Below are 18,034 nucleotides of genomic sequence, written 5' to 3'. Positions count from 1 at the left end.
TAGCCATCATGATCATGAGGTCGAAAATAAAAGGAAGAAGTCTTTGGAGTCTCCAAGTTCTTTAATGACATCACATCTAAAAGTCAAGAGCCAAGAAAGATGACAACGACGGTGGGGAAGCAGCAGCAGGAGCGGCGCTGTGACCAGAGCGTTTAGTTCAGTGTTAACCAATCAAGTAAAGCCAGGAGGAGCTTGGCCGGGTCACCATGGAAACGCCACCTGTGACCTGACACACCCGCGCGCACGCACTCGCGCGCACACACACACACACACACTTGGAGGAAATGTAAACGCGGCGCCTGTACAGTCGACAGGAAACATTTCAAGTTTTATTTTGAAGGAGTCTGAGAGGATAAAGGAGGGGAGGGGGCGGGCAGGGGTGTGAAACTCAACTCTCTGCTCACCGGTGATGAATCGAGAGCGCCGCTGTCACCGGTCACAAGCGCAACATGACCAACAGCGGGAATGTTTTCAATGTGACCCCAAGCGGCCCAAAGATTTGCCGCTCCTGTTTGGCTTTTTCCAATAAATTAAGTGAGCGAGCACCGGCCGAGTCACGTACACGCACCCGTTGCGACAATGGGAGGAGCTTCAGACGTTACAAATGATTGACAGCGGCACAGTCGCGTCCCCTCCTGCAAACGTTCGAAAGGTCACACGGTACGTGATACACAGAAGTGCGAGTCGGCGCCGCCGGCAGTGGACGCCGACACTCCTCCGGGACGTGGCACTCAAGCGAGCGCGTCGGCGGCTGCGTGTTCCGCTCGAACCCTTGGTAGCAGGAATGTTGGCGCCGCTTCCATGTGACGGGAAGTGCACGCCGACACCGCTGAAGGTTTGAAGGGAGGATGAGGGCAATTTTCGGTCCGATCGGGGACACCGCTCACTACCTGCTATAAGGGTCGCCGTGGAAACTGTTGTGAGGCGAGGGGGAGGAAGAGGAGGGGCCTGGCAGAGAGTCCTCGTCCACTCGCACCCCATCAAAAACATCGTCTGCGCCTTCGGTGGAGTGGGAGCCCCATGAGGGGGCCAGGCGCTGGGGCGTGTCGGGGGCCGGGGCCTGCTCGCGGCCAACGAAGGACGACCCCGAGGAGGCGGCGGGCCCGACGGCGGTTCTGCCGGACCTGGCGCCGGTCTGTGAGCCGCGGTGGATCCGATGGCTGACGATGATGTTGTTGCCGAAACCGCCCATGGATGCCATGGTGGTGCTCTGCTCGCGCTGCACCACGGCCGTCATGCCGCCCTCGGCGATCAGGCGGCGGATTCGAGCCAGAGCGTCTTCGCCGGAACCTCCCCCCTCCTCGCCTGGAAACAGGACAACGCGTCACATATACTAAAAAGGGCAAGTCGAGGCAAAAATGTTCTTGACAATAATACGTTCCATGCCCCCGCCCCCCACTGGTCCAAATACGGTACTCCTATGCATGTGACACAACTAAGCCCAGGGTGCGCGGGAACCGAGGCGGGCGCTACCTGAGCCCGCCTCGACATTGTCATGTCATTTTCAGTCCACAGCGAATGGCACTACAGGGCAAAATGGCCACTCCCCGAGATGGATAAAAACGTGCGGTTTTTGTTGCGTAATTGATATCCCACAAATGCAAAATTCATGAGGACACACAGAGTAGAATTTTAGGCTTGACTTCGCCTTTAACAGACACTTCCTGTCAAGCAGAGTTCCCTACACATTTCAAATCCATGTGTAGTTTTTCAGATATTAATTCATGGAAATGAGTCAATGAATCCATGGGTTCGGATTCTGCAGACCGGTTCTGGATGTCAACAAGTTATTTCCCGAGGCAGGTCACAAGGTTTGTTTCAATGAGGGAAGAGGTGATGCACCTCCCAGTAGCTAAAAAGTGGGACTTCTACATCACTGTTGATGCCTTCATGTTATTTTCAAGGCTCTTTAGCAGATTTTTGTGTTTTCAGACCGTCATAATGATACATGGACATAGATGTAAAAATTATACTATGTTCATGTGGAGGTTTTTTTTTTTTTTTGGTATTCAAAAGTTTACTCAATGTCTTGTACATTGCTGAAACAATCAAGACGTAAGAGAAAAAAAAATTGAAGGAAGGGCAAAGCTGGATGAGTTGAACTCCAGGCATACCTTTTTCCACCTTTTGAGGATTTAATACATGTGGTGGGATCGTCAAAGCCCTCTTTTGTACATACTCTTCATTTTCTATTCTTTTTCGAAAATAGGAGAGTGGTGACACTGTACAATAGTTTGACACTTTGTTTTCAGACAGGAAAATATCCGAAAATCCAGTTCCCAACTTTTGCATTTTTCGTACCTGCGTTGGCCGGGGCTTCCGCCAAGGCCTGGCCGCTGTCCGGACCTCCCGCGTTGTGAGACTCAAGATGACCATCGGCCGCTAGACCGACGGGCGGCGGCGGGGGGGCTAACCAAAGGAACAAGATGGAAAGCGGATCAGTGAGAAGACCAAAGTGCGAGGGCCACGCAAACGAGAAATATCGGTACCGGCTTGCGGCCGGGTGGCGCCGGGCTCGGAAAGCTCCGTTTGGGTCTCGGCGTTCTGCAGCTGGACCACGGGCGTCTGCGTCCCCTGAGATGTCACGGAGGGGGCGGGGTTTCTGGGCTGAAGACCGATGGCGTTCATCAAGCCCATGTCCCGGTCCAGCCTCCATCCCGAACGACTGGGCCTGAACACCAACGAGGCCCGTTAACGTGCGACCGAGACGGGCGGGATCACCCGCGGATCGGGCTCGTACTCACCCGGGTCGGTCGGAGCCCCGCGTCCGGCTGCTGCCGCCGTTGTTGACCGAGAACAAAGGTTCCGCGCCGGACTCGGCGACGCTCTCGCCGTCGCTGCGGTAGAACCTGAACACGCACACGCACCCCGCGCGTGTTAACGGAGGCGCACGCAGGAAGCGGGGGCTCAACCTCGTTAACATTAACGAACCAAATTGAAGGTCTTGACCCAGCAGACTTCCTGTTGCCAGTGACCATTAACATTAGGAAGATAATCATATCATCGCATCCAGTCACTTGCGCGTCCACTGGCCGGGCACTTTAGTAGGAACACGTGAGACGCGGCAAGCGCGTCCAAGCGCCGAGTGAATGTTCAAACGGGAAGTGACATCGACGGGCGCACTCACACGGGTCGACAGATGACCAGGTCCCCCTTGTTGGTTCCGTACGCCAGACCCATCCCGGGATCGGGAAGCCAGCGAGCCGAGTTGATGCTGACGTGACGCCGCTGGTCTGGCGCCATGGGGTAAACGACGTTGAAGACCATCTGGAAGACACCAGACAACATGCATTCGTTCACTCGCACGTTCAAACGACAAGTGCGAGTTTCCACGGCCAGCGAAAGAACAACGCTCTGTTTTCATCTGAACTTTCAAAGGAAAATCACTTTGCTTTGCGCTATTTTGCCTAACGACGGCTGGCTAGTGGCTCAAGATTTATTCTTATTATATGAGAATTATATAGAATAGCATTATCATTTCTTTCTGTGTTTCCAGCGAGAATTATCGTTCTGAGCCAAGAGGGATTCATTTTGCATTCCAGGCAGTTCATGAAATAAACACAGTGAAGTGTTGAAAAGTATTTTGTAAAAGGAAATCAAAAAAGTAGTCGTTAATCTCAAAATGCAGCATAACCCCGCCGACAGCCTGAAGACAGCTCGGAAGATGGACGAAAGAGGTACAAGTTTGACCCGGGGGTGGGCCAAGAACAATTGTCAGTTGTTCCAATCTTGTTTTATGGAAAAACTTTCAACAATACCCGTGAAACAATACACACGGGGGTGTTTTGACTGCACGCGAAGAAGTCAAAACGGAAAGCCTTCGCGTCATCTGGCGACACAAGAGAACAGTGGCTGACTTTCTCAGAGCGAGGTGGAGGGAGATGACGAGATCGGTTTGATTCAAAGGGATCAGCCGGATATGCGTCCCCCAAATCTCGGGAAACCAGCGCCTGTGCCGATTCCGCTCGATCAATCGGTGCGTCCCCACTACTGTGCCATTATGGCCTTGTAACTCCGAATCTACCCGTGTTACAGTTACTGCTGTCCTGTGCGTGCGTTGTGTGCGTGGACTCGCCCTGATGGAGGTCTCTCCTCCGTGCGGCTGCTGCAACCGGAAGACTTGCGCCACCATGTGGTCAGTGGTGGGATGCAGCAGGATCCTGCGAGAAGCCAGGCCGACCATCACGTAGCAGCCCAGCGGCGACAGGCTCACCGAGATAGCATTTGGGCCTACGGAAGCAAAAGAGGGTTTTACAAGCGCTGAGGATGACGATGGAGACGAAGACGGACGGGCGCGCGCGTCCGTTACCAAATCTTTTGGTGTAGAGCATCTCCCCGAGGTTGTGCGCCGCCAGGGAGTAGATGGCGAGAATCCCCTCATCGGGAAAACCGCGCTGACTGCTGGGAATGAAGACAGCCAGCAGCTGGCCGTCGGCTGAGATGTCGCAACTGGCGTCGTTGTAGATCTTGCAGTTTGGCACCAGAACATTGGCAGAGGCTGCGCACGGCAAACAAACTTCAAACAAGCGGACCATCGCGCAGCTCGCAAAAAAAAAAGCAAGACGTTGCGCTACTAAATTAGCAGACGCTACCCAACATCCCGATTGTGTGGTTTGCGCAAATAAAGGACTCGGGTACCGTTGCTGATCTCGGGTAAGTCAAACTTGGTGAAGTCCCACCACTGCAGGCGGTAGGTTGTGTTGGCGATGTTGCTCGCCACCGCGGACTGGCCGTCGCCGATGGACGCGCCTGAAGGAGGAGGTCGGAGAGTGTTAGAGGAATCTACGAACAGAATGATGTCATATTTACAGTTCCATTTAATTTGGGCCCGTCTGGACGGGTTGCGTATTTAGCGCCCCCAAATGTCTGCGCTAGGGTGTCGCGCCGTCTGGACGCAGGGCACTTGAATCGCATTACCGCAAGAGTCCGAACAGATAGAAGGAGGCTAGACTCGGTAAACAGTTTCAGAACAAAGTGTTTCGGAACATCAAAAGACCGTCTGAGAACTGGTCGCGGCCCAGGCGACCAGTTGTCATCTGCGAAGTCTGCGACTTGTTTATTCGTGGGAGACGGTGTTAAAGTATCCGTGGTTCAAAGCTTGACAAAAGTTAATCACATCTCCGACCGAGGGGCCGGACGGGGGGTGTGGTATGCAAATATCGGGGGCAGTGTCTTTCTTGTATTTTGCATATGTAAACAATAAAAGACCGACGCGGAACACGAGGGACTTTGGGTGTGATCGCGGAGCAACTGCCCGCCGTTCGCCCTGAGAGATCCACTCCCGCCGGACTGCACCAATAACCTTCCCGGAGTCGAGTTCTTCTGTTCAAACTTGTCCGGGTATAACTCTGACAGAGAGCGGGTGCAAATAAGATGCGATTGGCTCACATTTTAGGGGACTTACCTGCTAGCACCCTGTTGACAGACGAGTGCGTGGCCAAGCCAGGCTGGCCCCTCTCATGGTGGAAGATTCCGGCGTAGGGCAGGTACTCAGGAAGATGGAAGCGCCTGCGGCCGGGAGGACCAAAAATGGGTCGTGAAGATCCGTCAATATATTCGTCCGGCGCGTGACGCTAACTCACCTTGGCACGAAGCGTCCTAATGACGGCGCCGACATCCTGGCGTTTCGGGGCGCCCTGTGCCGCGCTCGCTCGCCGTTATCACTGAAACACGGTAACAGGGTCGTCAGACGGCACCACCCGCGGATGGCCCTGCGGCGCGTCACCGGAACCGACTCACTCAAGCTCATCAAAGTCCACGTCGGCGGTTTCCACGGAGCCCGACGCACTTCCGGCCGGCCCGTCAGAAGACGAAGACATGGCCCGCAGGCGGTTCTGCTGGTAGCGAGGAGACCGCTGACGAATGCTGTCGCGTCTGGACAAATACTGGATCATTCTCTGGGCGTAGTACGCGGCGGGAGACAGCCTGGACAGCAAGCGGCGGGCGTGTGAGGACGCGTGACTCGTCGAGGGGTGCGGGGATCATCGATGAGCTTACCGAGCTGGGTCGGGATAGATGGGGTGGTCCCGAGATCCGGTCACGTCGTAGCGAGACAAAGACATGAGAGAAGACTCCAGAAGTCTCCTGAGAGACAAAAAGAGGTGAGGAGGAGACAGGACATTCGCAGACAAGCCTTTCAGCCCCCACCGTGGCTACCTTCTGAGGTAGTCCTCGTCCACGGGTGTGGGATCCACAGGCATTTCCTGGCTTAAGGCCTCGGGGGGCTCGGGGGTCCGGGTGGCGGTGGCCTGGCGGTACACCCTCTCCCACTGGGCCGTGTCCTGGTTGTAAACCAAACCCACCGTCTGCTCGGCAGACGACGCCAGCGGGAAGGCCGCCGGCCCCACCGCGGGCACCGGCCGCCGCTCGCCGGCATTCGGGTCCGGGCCGCCGGGCGTAGCCGAGGGCGAGGAGGGCAAGGCGGAGGTGGGCTGCGGGGCGGACGAGGAGGAGGAGGAGGAGGTGGAGGACGTCTGGTTGGTGCGCTCCCAGCGTTGAGAATCGTGATTGAAGGTCAACAGGTTGTGACACGCCCGGCAGCGGTTCAAGTGCCCGCGAGAGCCCCCGGAAGGGACGGCCGGGTCCGGGGGGTGGGGTGCAGAGGGAGGCGGCGGGGCAGGAGGCTGGTAATGGATGATGGTGGGGGACGAGGAGGGTCCGGCTCTGTCCGAGTCCACGTTGTTATTCAGGAGCTCTTGGCTCTGTTCCTGGCCACCCCCTGACGGCGGCTCCATTTCCTGCATGCGCTCAAACTCCAGGAAGTAGCGGCTCAGGTTACATTGCAACACGTTCCGAAATGAGGCGGGGTTGCCGCGGGAGACGTCCCAGAAGGGGTGGTGCCCGCTGCTGGTACCGGACCCGTCCCCTTGCTGCGGGAAGCCTCGCCCGTCGCTGGCCGAGGTGTACACCGGCGAATGGGACGAGCCGTCCTGCTGGCGCAACACCGCCAGGAGGCTGAGCGAGGATGACGACGAGGTCCTGGGCGGAAGCACGGTGGGGCCCGCGCCGCCGCCGCCGCCCCTCATACTCAGCAAGCTGCGCGTCCAGTCCGGCCCCGGTCTGGAGGTGGAATTGGGCTCCCCGCCGCTGCCGTAGTAGAGCGAGGTAAAGGCTGAGGGGCGGGGCTCCGAGGGCTGGCGGGGCTCCGTGCGGGCCGCGGAGGAGGAAGAAGGCGGAGTCTGGGGGGCCTCCGACGGCAGGGACGGTCCGCGATTGGCCGAGCAGTGACTGCACATGCACGCCATGCCCAGGAAGCGGGTGCAGCCCAGGAAGGACAACCCGCGCTCCGTGTTGGCAAAGTGGCCCAGGGGGGCGGCGGGCGATTCCGCCGTTTCGGCGGGGGGGCGCGCATGCTCGGCTGGGCTCTGCACGCTGGGGGAGCGCGACGATAGGATGTGTAGGAAGTTGTGCAGGATGGGCGTGCGGCGAACGGGCTGAGGCAAGAAGGAACGCTGGCGGAAGTGAGGGTGAGGGAGCTCCACGCTGTCCATGGGAACCTCGGCGTCATCTTCGCTCTGAAAAACGCAAAACGTTGGCGCTGGGCTCCGAGAGCTCGCCCCAAAATCGAGCACTGTCGGGAGGCTCACCTGCTGATTCGACGACGGATTCACGATGGCCGTCAACAGGTTGTGACCCAGCGGGTCAAACCTCACCAACCTGAGGAACACACACAAGATCAAAACCCGAGACAAGGACATACTTGACCGAGTCACGTCACTCCAAGCTGGCGCGAGCTCGCTCGAGTTGCAAAAGGCTGCAGTGTGTGGCCAAAATGGCCGACATCACGCTGCTGCTTGATGCGCTGCACAACGGGACGTACGCGTCGACGGCTTCCTACACCAAGAAAAAAAAAAGGGCCGTCAAGAGGCCAGTTTGATGAGTTGCATGAGCGGTGGTGGGCCGCCCATTTGGCGCACGTTGGGGGATGGACAATTACGAAGAAAAGAAAAAAAAAATCACAATTACTTTGATTGTTGAAATCACTTTTCCTAAAGAACGATTGTTCATTGATTTGGTGTGTGTGTGTGTGTTTTTCCCCCCGTTTTTTGATTTTGTTCTTAACTGCCCAGCCTTAGCCTCGCGCACGTGTCAAACCATCTGAAGCGGCACTCGTCAACTCTTAAGATCAAAGCGGTCTCGGTGACGGAGCCCCCCCCGCGCGCTCGGCGGGACCCACCGCACTCGCTCGGCGTCGCTGCCCGTCTTGACGGCAGCAAAAGGTTCCGGTCGGCTCCAGTCCCAAAAGTGCAGCTCGTTGTTGGTGGCGATGAGGAGGAGCTGAGCGGTCGGGTGGAAGGCCAGCGAGGCGATGGCCACGTTGCTGTCCGTGAACCAGCTCTCACTGCCGCCCTGTGCGCACACGCACGCGCACGCATGCAAACAATTTGAAGGGTTAGCGTCGCGATTCCACGGTGAAACGGCGCAGTCACATTGTGTGGCCGCAGTGGTGGGGAGAGGCGTGGCGACTCTTGGCCATCTTGCCTACTTACGTGCAAGTCCCAGATGCGAACTTCACCATCAAGGCACCCAGAAGCCACCAGGCCAGGAATGGTGGGGTGAAAGGTCACACACCAGGGGGTCCTACGGTGGCCCACCAGGGAATGGAGGCACTTCCCGGTCTTGACTTCGGTGATGTAAATATTGTGGTTGACGTGTGTGGAGGCCATGAGGGTCCTTGAAGAGTGTCGCCAGGGAAACAGAAATCCACGTCAACGGCCACACACGCTCGCTCTTTATTCTCCATTTCGAACCATCTCCATCAAGTCACGCCGTCTTCGAGTCACGTCGCAATTTGCAGATGTGAATACGTGTTGTTCACCACTACCGGCGGGTGCGTTCCTAAAACTACGTTGCGGCGTCATCATCCAGTCATTTATTTTTAGGGATGCAAGAGATTTTTGGTTTCAAACCAATACGATGCCGTTTTTCAAGACTGGTTCCGATAACCGATATCTTGTGCACTTCCGGAAGAAAGAAACACTCGAGATTTGGCCTATCCGAGTATGACATCACTATTCAAGGCTTGAAATACCCTTTTGAGAAAATATGATCAGTTTTCATTTCTTGAATTCACATTGGGACTAGGACCAAACTGTATTTTCTCATTTTCTTTTTATGACTCAGTGCCAACACGAGTGATTGGAAGAGAAGAAGACAATAAAAAGCTAGCGGCGCATCCTCACCGGTCAGGGCTGAAGGCCAACAGGAAGGTGGATCTGGGACTGTCGGGCAGTTCAACTTTCTAAGCACAAAAACGAAGTTGGCGATCTGTCGTGAGGCCAGAGAAGATGAAAATGGCAGCGGGCGGCAGCATACTCACTTGACTCTGCCACTTCATCCAGCGCACTTTCTCCTCCACCAGTAAGTGCAGCAGGCGCTGCGAGCTGCACGTCTGCCAGCCGCGCTCCCGCCGCGACAGGAGGCGCACCGAGTTCCTCGGACTGGACGACATCATGCTGTCGGGGAACGTCCACCTCGTCTTGGCTGCCAGCTTAGGCTACGGGTTGTGGGGGTAACGGGATGCCATCAGACAAGTGATAGACAAGCAAAAAAAAAAAACGCACAAGAAACCGCGGAAAAACGAATTAGCGCTGCGAATGTGGGAGGTTAAGAAAGTAAAGTGCAGTTTGTGTGTGTGTGTGTGTGTGTGTGTGTGTGTGTGTATGAGAGATATGTTCTACTACTTCCTGTTTAAGTCTTCTCTCAAACAAGTTGATGGCCGCAGAAGATGACCTAACACTAAATTACGGTGACCCAATCACATCACATTTCACTGACGATGTCACTCCACATTCGCGATGAACTTCAGATGGTGCTTGTTGAACAAAACTTCATACATAGAACTTTAATTTTGACAAAGAACCTTTATAATTCATTTCCACAAATGTGTGTGTGTGTGTGTGTGTGTGTGTGTGTGTGTGTGTGTGTGTGTTAATGTTTTCATATTGATATAAAATTGTTTGTGAAGTGCTGTATTATACTGCAGGGGTTTGGAATTCTTGAAGTTATTTAATGGAAGATAAAGGTAACTGTGCTGGGTTTTTTTTCTTTTGGTAGTGTCCTCAAATACATGTGTTAGCGTTATTCCATAAAGACAAAACACCTTTGAGGCCAGAGTCACGATGAGTTTTGAACGCAAACATCAGGACAACGTCTTTACCATTTAATTTTAAAAAAAGGTTGTCCAAAAAAAATAATAATCTCTTCGTCCATGTCTCTTTGTTTGGTTAAAAAACGGTCACTTCTATTGTGAGCTGACCTCATCTCTCGAATGTCCAGCTCACTCCCACTTAACGACACACTCTCACCAGTCACGTGACGCTCCAGCAGCAAAATGGTTCCAACAAAGAAATATTTTAACATACTTCATCTTTTTTATATTTTACACAAGTGAACTCTAATAGATGTATAAAATAATCATGACACTCATTTCTAACTAAATAACCAAATATGCAAGTACAATATATCAACATTGCATCATACATGGAACACCCCCCAAAAAATATGCACACAGTACAGTATAGTGTCTCTCTCTCTCTAGAGAGAGAGAGAGACACACACACACACACACATATCAACTGTGTCAGTCAAAGAGACGGCTATGTGAGCTACGTCAACGCTTATAACGTCATATGCTTTGGAAAGATGATTAAACGCTTCGGTCAGCCACGGAAAAGAAGGAAAAACGACATTTGAAAAGTGCCCGTCGATCAGAAGCCGCTCGATGACATTTTTTTCCGTGCTTTCCAAGCAGATACTTCCATTAACCAGCCGTCGTTCAAATATTGTAATCACATCGTAACTGCGGGAGGACGACTTGAAGTAGCGTTAAGTATAAAAGATTAGTTATGTAGGCAGCAGGAAAGATGAAGTAAGGATGTTTAAAAGGATGGCCTACCTTTCTTCATCTTTGGGGCAGCTAAAGTTAGCTACGGAGCTAGATTGAGGCGAAATGGGGGGGTGTCCGTTGGAAAGAAAACTCAATCTTCATTCGTTTTGTGGTCAAAGGCGGCGTCCACTTCCACGAACGGACAGTATTGACATTTTGTGCACGCAAAGAAGCGACGTTTGCAAGGGTTTGGTCCACAGTTTGACTAGCTGCCCGACGCCGAACGGCTCCTGCGTAGCCAGCCAGCTAACGGCTAGCCGCACGCTATGCAGACCAACCAACAGAGCGCCGAATACTACTCATCGATCAAAACTACGAACGCAAGCCAAACTGGAGTGTCATTCACAAAGAAAAACAACAAACAATCAAAACACTCCCGCCCAAAGAAGCACAAATCCTGCCCCCTTTGAGTCACTGAAATATTTTCCATCGGCTTAAACAATCATTTGAAATACGACAAACTGACAGCTCTTACGTACGTTACTCTTCAGGTCACTACAACGTCTAGATGTCAAATTAGAAATTAAAGATTTTGTACAAAACACAAAACTCATTCTAGGTAAATAACATAAAACATTCTGAATTGTCGCGACTAAAATAATCACGGAATCATCTGTCTCCATAATCTGTACATCATTCACAGAACATTGAAGGCACAATTGCTGAATTTAGCGCCACAGTCGATGGATACACAAACATGATGATTTAAAGGAGAGTTTGCGATTTTGTTTTTTAAAGAATCTACCACAGCGGGGTCTCTTTTTGATTTTTTAATGTATTGTACATTACAACAAAATACAACTTCAAATGTATAAATTTAGCATTAAGGCAACAGGTTAAAGTCATATTACCAGCGTAGCGGCAGTCGCTAGCAAACGTTGGCTTGTTCACAGTACTAATGCTATCTTACTTTTGCTAGCACTGTTATTTCAATAGTCGTGTATGGTACATATTCAAATGTGTGTCTGTGTGTGTGAAGCGTATGACTGTTAATTTGGCAGTACAGTAGTCCATATGGGGTAGGTAAAGATGCTTTGGTGGGGTGCTCTGGTCCCACTCAGGCTCGTGTGACAACGGTGTGCTGCCCCCTACTGTTTGATGCGCAAGACGGCCGTAAACGGCTCTTCAAAATTAGCATTCCAACCGATGGAAGCATTGTCACGGAAACGTGTCTTCGTTGACTTCAGAAGTTTTCCTTGTAAAAGTTGAAGCCAAAGTGTTCACATTGAGCTTTGATGACTTTAGCCAACGCAGGAGAACCGCAGTAGAACACGTGAACTTTTCCTTTGTTCTCCTCCGAAATTTTCTGGAACACCTGACCATAACCACGACAACATTTGGTTGGTTATGCTCGTTATGCACACGCAAGTAGGTCGTTGTTCTGGTACTTTTGGGATGGTCTAACCTTGGCCCACTCGGGTCGTCCAGGTTGCGTTCTAGTCCTCAGACCTGTGATGGAGTCTCTCTTCTCCTTCTTGGCCAGTAGGTCCAGCGCCATCTGCAGGCCAATGGCCTTCATGTCGTTCTTGCACAAGGCCGACGTCATGTACATGTGCATCTCCAGGAAGCGACCTACCACAGGAGACGGAATTGAGCTCACACTGTGATTGTTGAGGTCACACCATCGGCGTGACGGCCGCGGTCCCGTGGCTGGCCGGCACCTTCAGGCTCTCCGTCGGCCTGGTCCATCTCCAATTTGGTCAGGAGGCTGACAAACCATTCGAAGGACTTCTGGTCACGGTTGATCCAGATGAAATCGACCTGAGAAACCAGCAAAATCTCGGACTTTCTATTAAGTGCCATTTAAAATGGCCAAACAAACATTGGCGCTAATTTTACGGTTCCGGTCTTAAAAAGGATGACCTTAAAAATTCCTTCCTCAAAAGACTCAGTTGTGATTTTAGGCTTGTCGTTTTGTAGGTTTTCAGATTTAGGAGTGTCCACATTTAGGGCGAAAACAACGACGTCAGACTCGTGTCAGAGGAAGAGGCGGTAAATTGCCATTTACTGCAGTTCATTTGAGTTCAATATATTGTTGAGTTGATTAAAAACCACTTTCTCAACAATCTCGGCAAAGAAAGAGATGCTGAAAATGGGTTCAAAATTTACCAACGGGATGCATCCAGCGTTCTCTTTCTCAGGAGCGGCTCAATGGCAGCTACTTTCACGGGTTTCGGAAAGTCGGCCGACCGGAAATGAGCAATCGATGATTTGCTTCAACTCAAAGGGCTCGGGTTCAATCAGATGACTGAGAATCTCCACAGGCTTACTTTGCGTAGCTTCATTTCGCTATCCTTAATGTTTTCGCACCACGAGTAGCTGCAGTTGGGACAATTCTGCTTCCGGCGGCGGTACCTGGGCACACAAGCGCACGGCGTCACGGGGAAGGCCGTGGGAGCGAGGCACGCTGGGAGGGCGAGGAAGTCACCTGTACATGATGCTTTGCAGGATGGAGGCGAAGGGTGTGATGCCGATGCCCGCCCCGATCAGAACGGCGTGCTCGGACGCAAAGATCTGTCTGGTGGGCGTACCGTAGGGTCCGTCCACATAACACTGTGGGCGAGGAGGAGGTCACATGACCAACGTGTCAAAGCACCCCGAACCGCCGTTGGCTCACCTTGATGTTGCAGAAGCGGTGATTCTCGCCAAACTTTGCAGAAACCTTCAAGCACGCGATCTGGCATCAGCGGGTGTTGCAAGCCGACTGGTTGTGACTGCTCACTACTTGATCTAACCTCTCTCGGGGGCGGGGCCTCGCCTCTCTCCGCGGCTGCCGGATCGTCCGAAGGGACAGGGAGAGGCATCGAGGTTGCTGGGGGGGCGCCGGGTCGGGAAACGTTGCGACGATACATGGTCAGCTCCACTGCGTTGTCCTCGCTGGACGCCACGGCGCCGTTCTCGTGCGGTGAGCTGAACAATTCCTCCTGGGGGTACGGGCGAGGATGTCACGATCTCTTGGCGGCATAGTAAGCACGGAGAAACAGATCAACAAGGTGCACCTGGAGGCTATGAAATATGATTTTTTTTTTTTTGTGCCACAAGGGGAAATTTAATTGATGCCCCAGTATGATATACATTTAGTGTTGGCGATTCATTGTGAAATATTTGCGCAAGGAGTGTGACGCAACTTGATGACGTGGGGTTGTGAGGATGATGCCTTGCTCAAGAGCACCTTGACAGTAGCCAGCAAGCAAAAGCTCTTTTTGTTATTTGTTTTTATTTTATTTATTTTTATTTTTTTACTGTCAGTCCCGGGTCTCACGTTTTGTGCCAAACCAGGACCATGAAGATGCCTGATCTTAAGCTCTATGTCAAATCAGGACCAGAAAGAATCAAGATCTTGAGTTTTTCCCCACCGGACTCTTCATCAGTTGTCTGCTCCGCAGGCTTGCTGCCAGCCTCCTGGGACTCGGCGCCGGACTCTGCGGCTGGCGGAAGTACTCATACAGACGGTTGGTCCACTGGCCCATGGAGCGGATGTGCAGCCACAGGCTGTCTGCGCACATGCACGCACACGCATGCACACACACACACACACACACGACTTGGCCTCAGCCGGACCGCCAGAGGGGAAAAAGAATTGGGCAAAGCGCAGACACAAGGTCTTACCAGATTGCTCTGGAGCGCTGCTGATGGTGAACGGGTGCCACTCGTACTTGGCGATGACGGGAATGTTGATGTACACGTAATCTCCCGGCTTGAACTGGAAGAACTGCGGACGCTTGATGACCAGATGAGTCACCTGCACGTCGGCGATACATTAGCGCAGACCTGTTATCACAGCCCCGATGAGGTGGTGACGGTGAAATGACTGACTTGGAGCGTGTCGCTGTGGCTAATAGAATGCAGCGGTGATGGAGCGGTGAAGTCAAATACAGGTCACACAGAGGTCGTCACCTTGGACGGCAGCAGGTTGACCTCCACGATGTATAGACCTCCCATCCGGGACACGGCGATTCCAATGATTTTCTCCAGCAGGAAGAGCAGACCCGGCACAACGAACCACTTCCAGAAGTTGGCGCAATGGACCATGAGCAGTGACCACACCCACACGTAAGACAAATGGGACCAGTAGAACACCTGCCAGGTCAGGGGGCGGAGCATGTGACTGCGCTACTGTGGTGGGAGTCGGTACAAGATGGACACTATCAAAGTCCTACATGAGTATGTGTAAGAGTAGCTGGGACGGTGGTAACGCGCCTCAAAATAAAACAATGATAAGACTTTGTTTTGTGTAATTGGCTGCTTCCCAATCAGGGGTATGTGAGCAAATTTCAGGGGCAACCTGGAAACATTTAATGAAGCATTTCCAAGATCCAAACCCCGTGGCACAGGCGTGCCAAAATCACAACAATCGCCTGCTGCGCTAGAAAAATACCCGTTGCAGGCGGAATCCACTCACAGCCGAACAGGAAACGAACTTGGCTTTCACGGTTGACGCTTAACGGTTAACATTGAAATGGGGAGGCTGTGGGGAGTCGAATTGAGCGCCCCGCGGTGGCCAATATGTGCACGTTACACAACGAATTGAAGAAGAGTCGCACAAACCAGAAGTACGTCATCGTTTCAGATCAACCAATCAATTTTACTCATCACTAACCAAATACTATCATTTGCCCCGCTCATCTAAAAAACGATTTGGAGGTATTTTGAAAAGATTTAATCTTCATGGTAATCTTACTTCAAAATGGCCGCTGCGTCGTACAAAGGTGCTGGAGCAGATCCCCATGAGGCAGATGACCACCTGAAGAACGACACCCGTCACGGATGCCGTGCCCTTCACCCAGCCGATGCCGGGCCGCGTGGTCAGCAGGTACTCCCAAACGCTGAAGCCGCTATGCTCGGACAGCTGGACTGGAACACACACGCACACACACACACACACGGAGAATTGGACCGGTCGCGTGCTTGTTTGCTTGGAGTCGGAGTTGGCGAGCTCGTGCGTACCAAAGTTGAAGATGTGCGCAGTGGTGTGCACGAGCGTGTATCCCAGAATGGCGTAGCCCACAATCTGATGTAAGAGAATGTTCTGGTCAAGCGGCAAAACCCGGACCACCCAGGTGGCCCGCAACCACGTGAGGCAGCGCCGCAGCATCAGGACCTTGGAGCACGCGCAGATGAGCTACATCCGGTAAACGAGGCTTCCCGTCCCGTGCGACGTCACTTGCCGTTACCATGACGAAGGTGCAGTTGAAGTTGAGGCACTGCCCGCATCCTTTGGCCAGCATGTAGCAGGCGCTTCCGTGACGATGCTGCAGGACGGCGCCCACGAAGAGCGCCAGGCTGAGGCAAGCGTAGCCGCACAGGAACAGGAGCTTGCGACTGTTGTTGTGCCAGTACGCCCGCGTCAGGTAGCGAGGGGTCTGCCGCTTCTTCTGGTCTGCTTCCGGTGGCTTGAGCCAGTTTGCGGCACTGAGGAGGCAATTGAAACCAAAGATTCTTGACCGACTGCGGGCCAAGAGCGAGACGCCGAGTGGCACCCACCTGATGGTCAGGTTCTCCATCACCTCCGGAAAGTCTTCCAGTTCCGCTTTGAGCTCCTCGAAGGTGATGGCCCCGCTGTTGTCTTTGTCGGCCGACTCGAACAGCGCCAGCGTCAAGTCGTCCAATTTCTCCTCCGGCAGAGAGATGGCGCTCTCACGCAGGCACGACTTGAGAACCGTGCGCAGCTCATCCGGGTCGATAGAACCGCTCCCTGCGCAGCCCCCAGCGCCTCTTAGAATTGCCGTATCGAGTCACGCAATGACTACCGACTAGCGCGCCGCAAGAAAGCCGCAGGTGGACAGGGAAATGATTCACTTCACTGGTCAGGAAGCGATTTTTTTTCTTGACCGCAAATAATGCACGCTTTTTTTTGCAAAGATTTGGACTCACCTGGCTTGACTTGCACAGGAATTGAAAGGTGAAGTAGTTTCGGAAAATTAATTAAACGAAAGACATGAAAAAATAATTTATAAATTTGACAAAGTAACCGTTTTCCTGAAGTGAGACTTGACACTTGAGTACGTGCGTGTAATCACCGTCCACATCGTAGACCTGGAAGAGGAACCTGAGCTTGTCCGTCTCGCTGCCGTGAATGAGAAGGTCCAGCGCTTCCAGGAGCTCGTCCAGGCTGATGGAACTGCTCCCGTCGGAGTCGAAGAGCGCAAAGAAGCGCTCGGCGAAGAAAGACTGACATGGGACCAGGAAAACGGTTGGGGTCACGTGACGCACGGAGGGTTGAGCGGCGCGAGAGGACCGACCTCTTTGACCTTGAGAGCCGTCTTGAACTCGTCCAAGTCGATCTCTTTGTCGTCTCCGGCGATGCTCTCAAATTGCTTGGTCACCCAATCCAGCCAGCGCGCGTCCTCGTCCGCGCTCATAGCGGACACCCGCGGGACCGCCACGCCCGGTCCGGACTGCAAGGCGGTCAAAAAGACGTCAGCGTGGACCCGTTCACTGCGCTCTCTGGTCCCTCGCCTACCAGGCCTTTTTTTTTTCCCCCTTGGATGTGACTTGGCTCCGAGGGGAAACATCCCTCAGGGAGGAGGGCATTGTTTACAAACATAAAGAAAGAAAATGGCTTTAGAGAGCGCCATGACTGCAGGCCCAAAGTCAAATAACAAGCACTATTGTTAACCGGCCGTGAGGAATATTTTGTTGGAAATACTTGTCAGTTGAGTGTGTACCGATTGGGTGGAAGTTGAGTGATGCTTCTTTTTCTTTTTTAATTGCACACGACACTGAGCCAAAAGCACTCGTTGCTGTGATCTGAATTCTTTTGTCATTTTTGAGGGCAGCGCTTCCACGTATTCCTGATTATTTTATAACGCCTATCAAAAGAAGGTTGCCGCTGTGCAGCAATTCAGAACAGCAGGTAGGCAACAGTCGACAAGCGCTGCGCTCAAACACGTCCCATACGATCCACAGGTCGAGATGTACGTACAACGTACACGATCCGGTGTCATGCGAGATCATCCGTGATGTTTTTGCAAAAGGAGTTTTTACCTGCGGCTGTTGCCAGTCTTCCTCGGCTGCCAGTGAATCTTCCTCCTCGTCTTCGTCGTCAGCTGGAGGTGACAGCCTGCCCTCCCCCACCCGTCCCACCTCTTTCAAACGGGCCCCATCCAATAAGATGGGGTGGAGGCGGGGTCTTACATGTTTGCC

The 18,034-nt window shown here is 53.0% G+C and overlaps 2 protein-coding genes across 3 annotated transcripts; both read right to left on the bottom strand.

The window, feature by feature from the left end:
• Positions 1–42: 42 nt before the first annotated feature.
• On the bottom strand, positions 43–11,156 carry ambra1b (autophagy/beclin-1 regulator 1b). Its single transcript, XM_019873895.1, has 19 exons — positions 10,898–11,156; positions 9,320–9,496; positions 9,183–9,241; positions 8,490–8,673; positions 8,177–8,349; positions 7,587–7,656; positions 6,157–7,514; positions 5,998–6,084; positions 5,740–5,925; positions 5,583–5,663; positions 5,405–5,508; positions 4,639–4,749; positions 4,310–4,498; positions 4,076–4,230; positions 3,128–3,267; positions 2,745–2,849; positions 2,490–2,671; positions 2,302–2,409; positions 43–1,305 (listed from the first exon to the last, which is right to left on the bottom strand). The coding sequence occupies exons 2-19, from the start codon at positions 9,452–9,454 to the stop codon at positions 887–889; spliced, it is 3,846 nt and encodes a 1,281-aa protein (XP_019729454.1). The 5' UTR covers positions 9,455–9,496; positions 10,898–11,156; the 3' UTR covers positions 43–886.
• nox5 (NADPH oxidase, EF-hand calcium binding domain 5) lies at positions 10,912–17,981 on the bottom strand. 2 transcript variants are annotated; one of them, XM_019873902.1, is made up of 17 exons: positions 17,876–17,981; positions 17,131–17,286; positions 16,909–17,059; positions 16,373–16,583; positions 16,063–16,300; positions 15,836–15,989; positions 15,570–15,742; positions 14,786–14,968; positions 14,498–14,630; positions 14,245–14,384; positions 13,624–13,812; positions 13,506–13,550; positions 13,317–13,441; positions 13,159–13,243; positions 12,550–12,649; positions 12,294–12,460; positions 10,912–12,203 (listed from the first exon to the last, which is right to left on the bottom strand). In XM_019873902.1, the coding sequence occupies exons 2-17, from the start codon at positions 17,248–17,250 to the stop codon at positions 12,072–12,074; spliced, it is 2,346 nt and encodes a 781-aa protein (XP_019729461.1). In that variant the 5' UTR covers positions 17,251–17,286; positions 17,876–17,981; the 3' UTR covers positions 10,912–12,071. The 2 variants fall into 2 exon arrangements, with proteins under 2 accessions (XP_019729461.1, XP_019729460.1); XM_019873901.1 differs by lacking the exon at positions 17,876–17,981 and having other exon boundaries at positions 17,131–17,532.
• Positions 17,982–18,034: the final 53 nt, after the last annotated feature.

The sequence above is a fragment of the Hippocampus comes genome, unplaced genomic scaffold, assembly GCF_001891065.2.
Source record: "Hippocampus comes isolate QL1 unplaced genomic scaffold, H_comes_QL1_v1.1 scaffold298, whole genome shotgun sequence".
Classification (NCBI taxonomy): Eukaryota; Metazoa; Chordata; class Actinopteri; order Syngnathiformes; family Syngnathidae; genus Hippocampus; species Hippocampus comes.
Note: the sequence above shows the minus strand (reverse complement) of the source record. Positions and strands in the feature narration are given on the sequence as shown.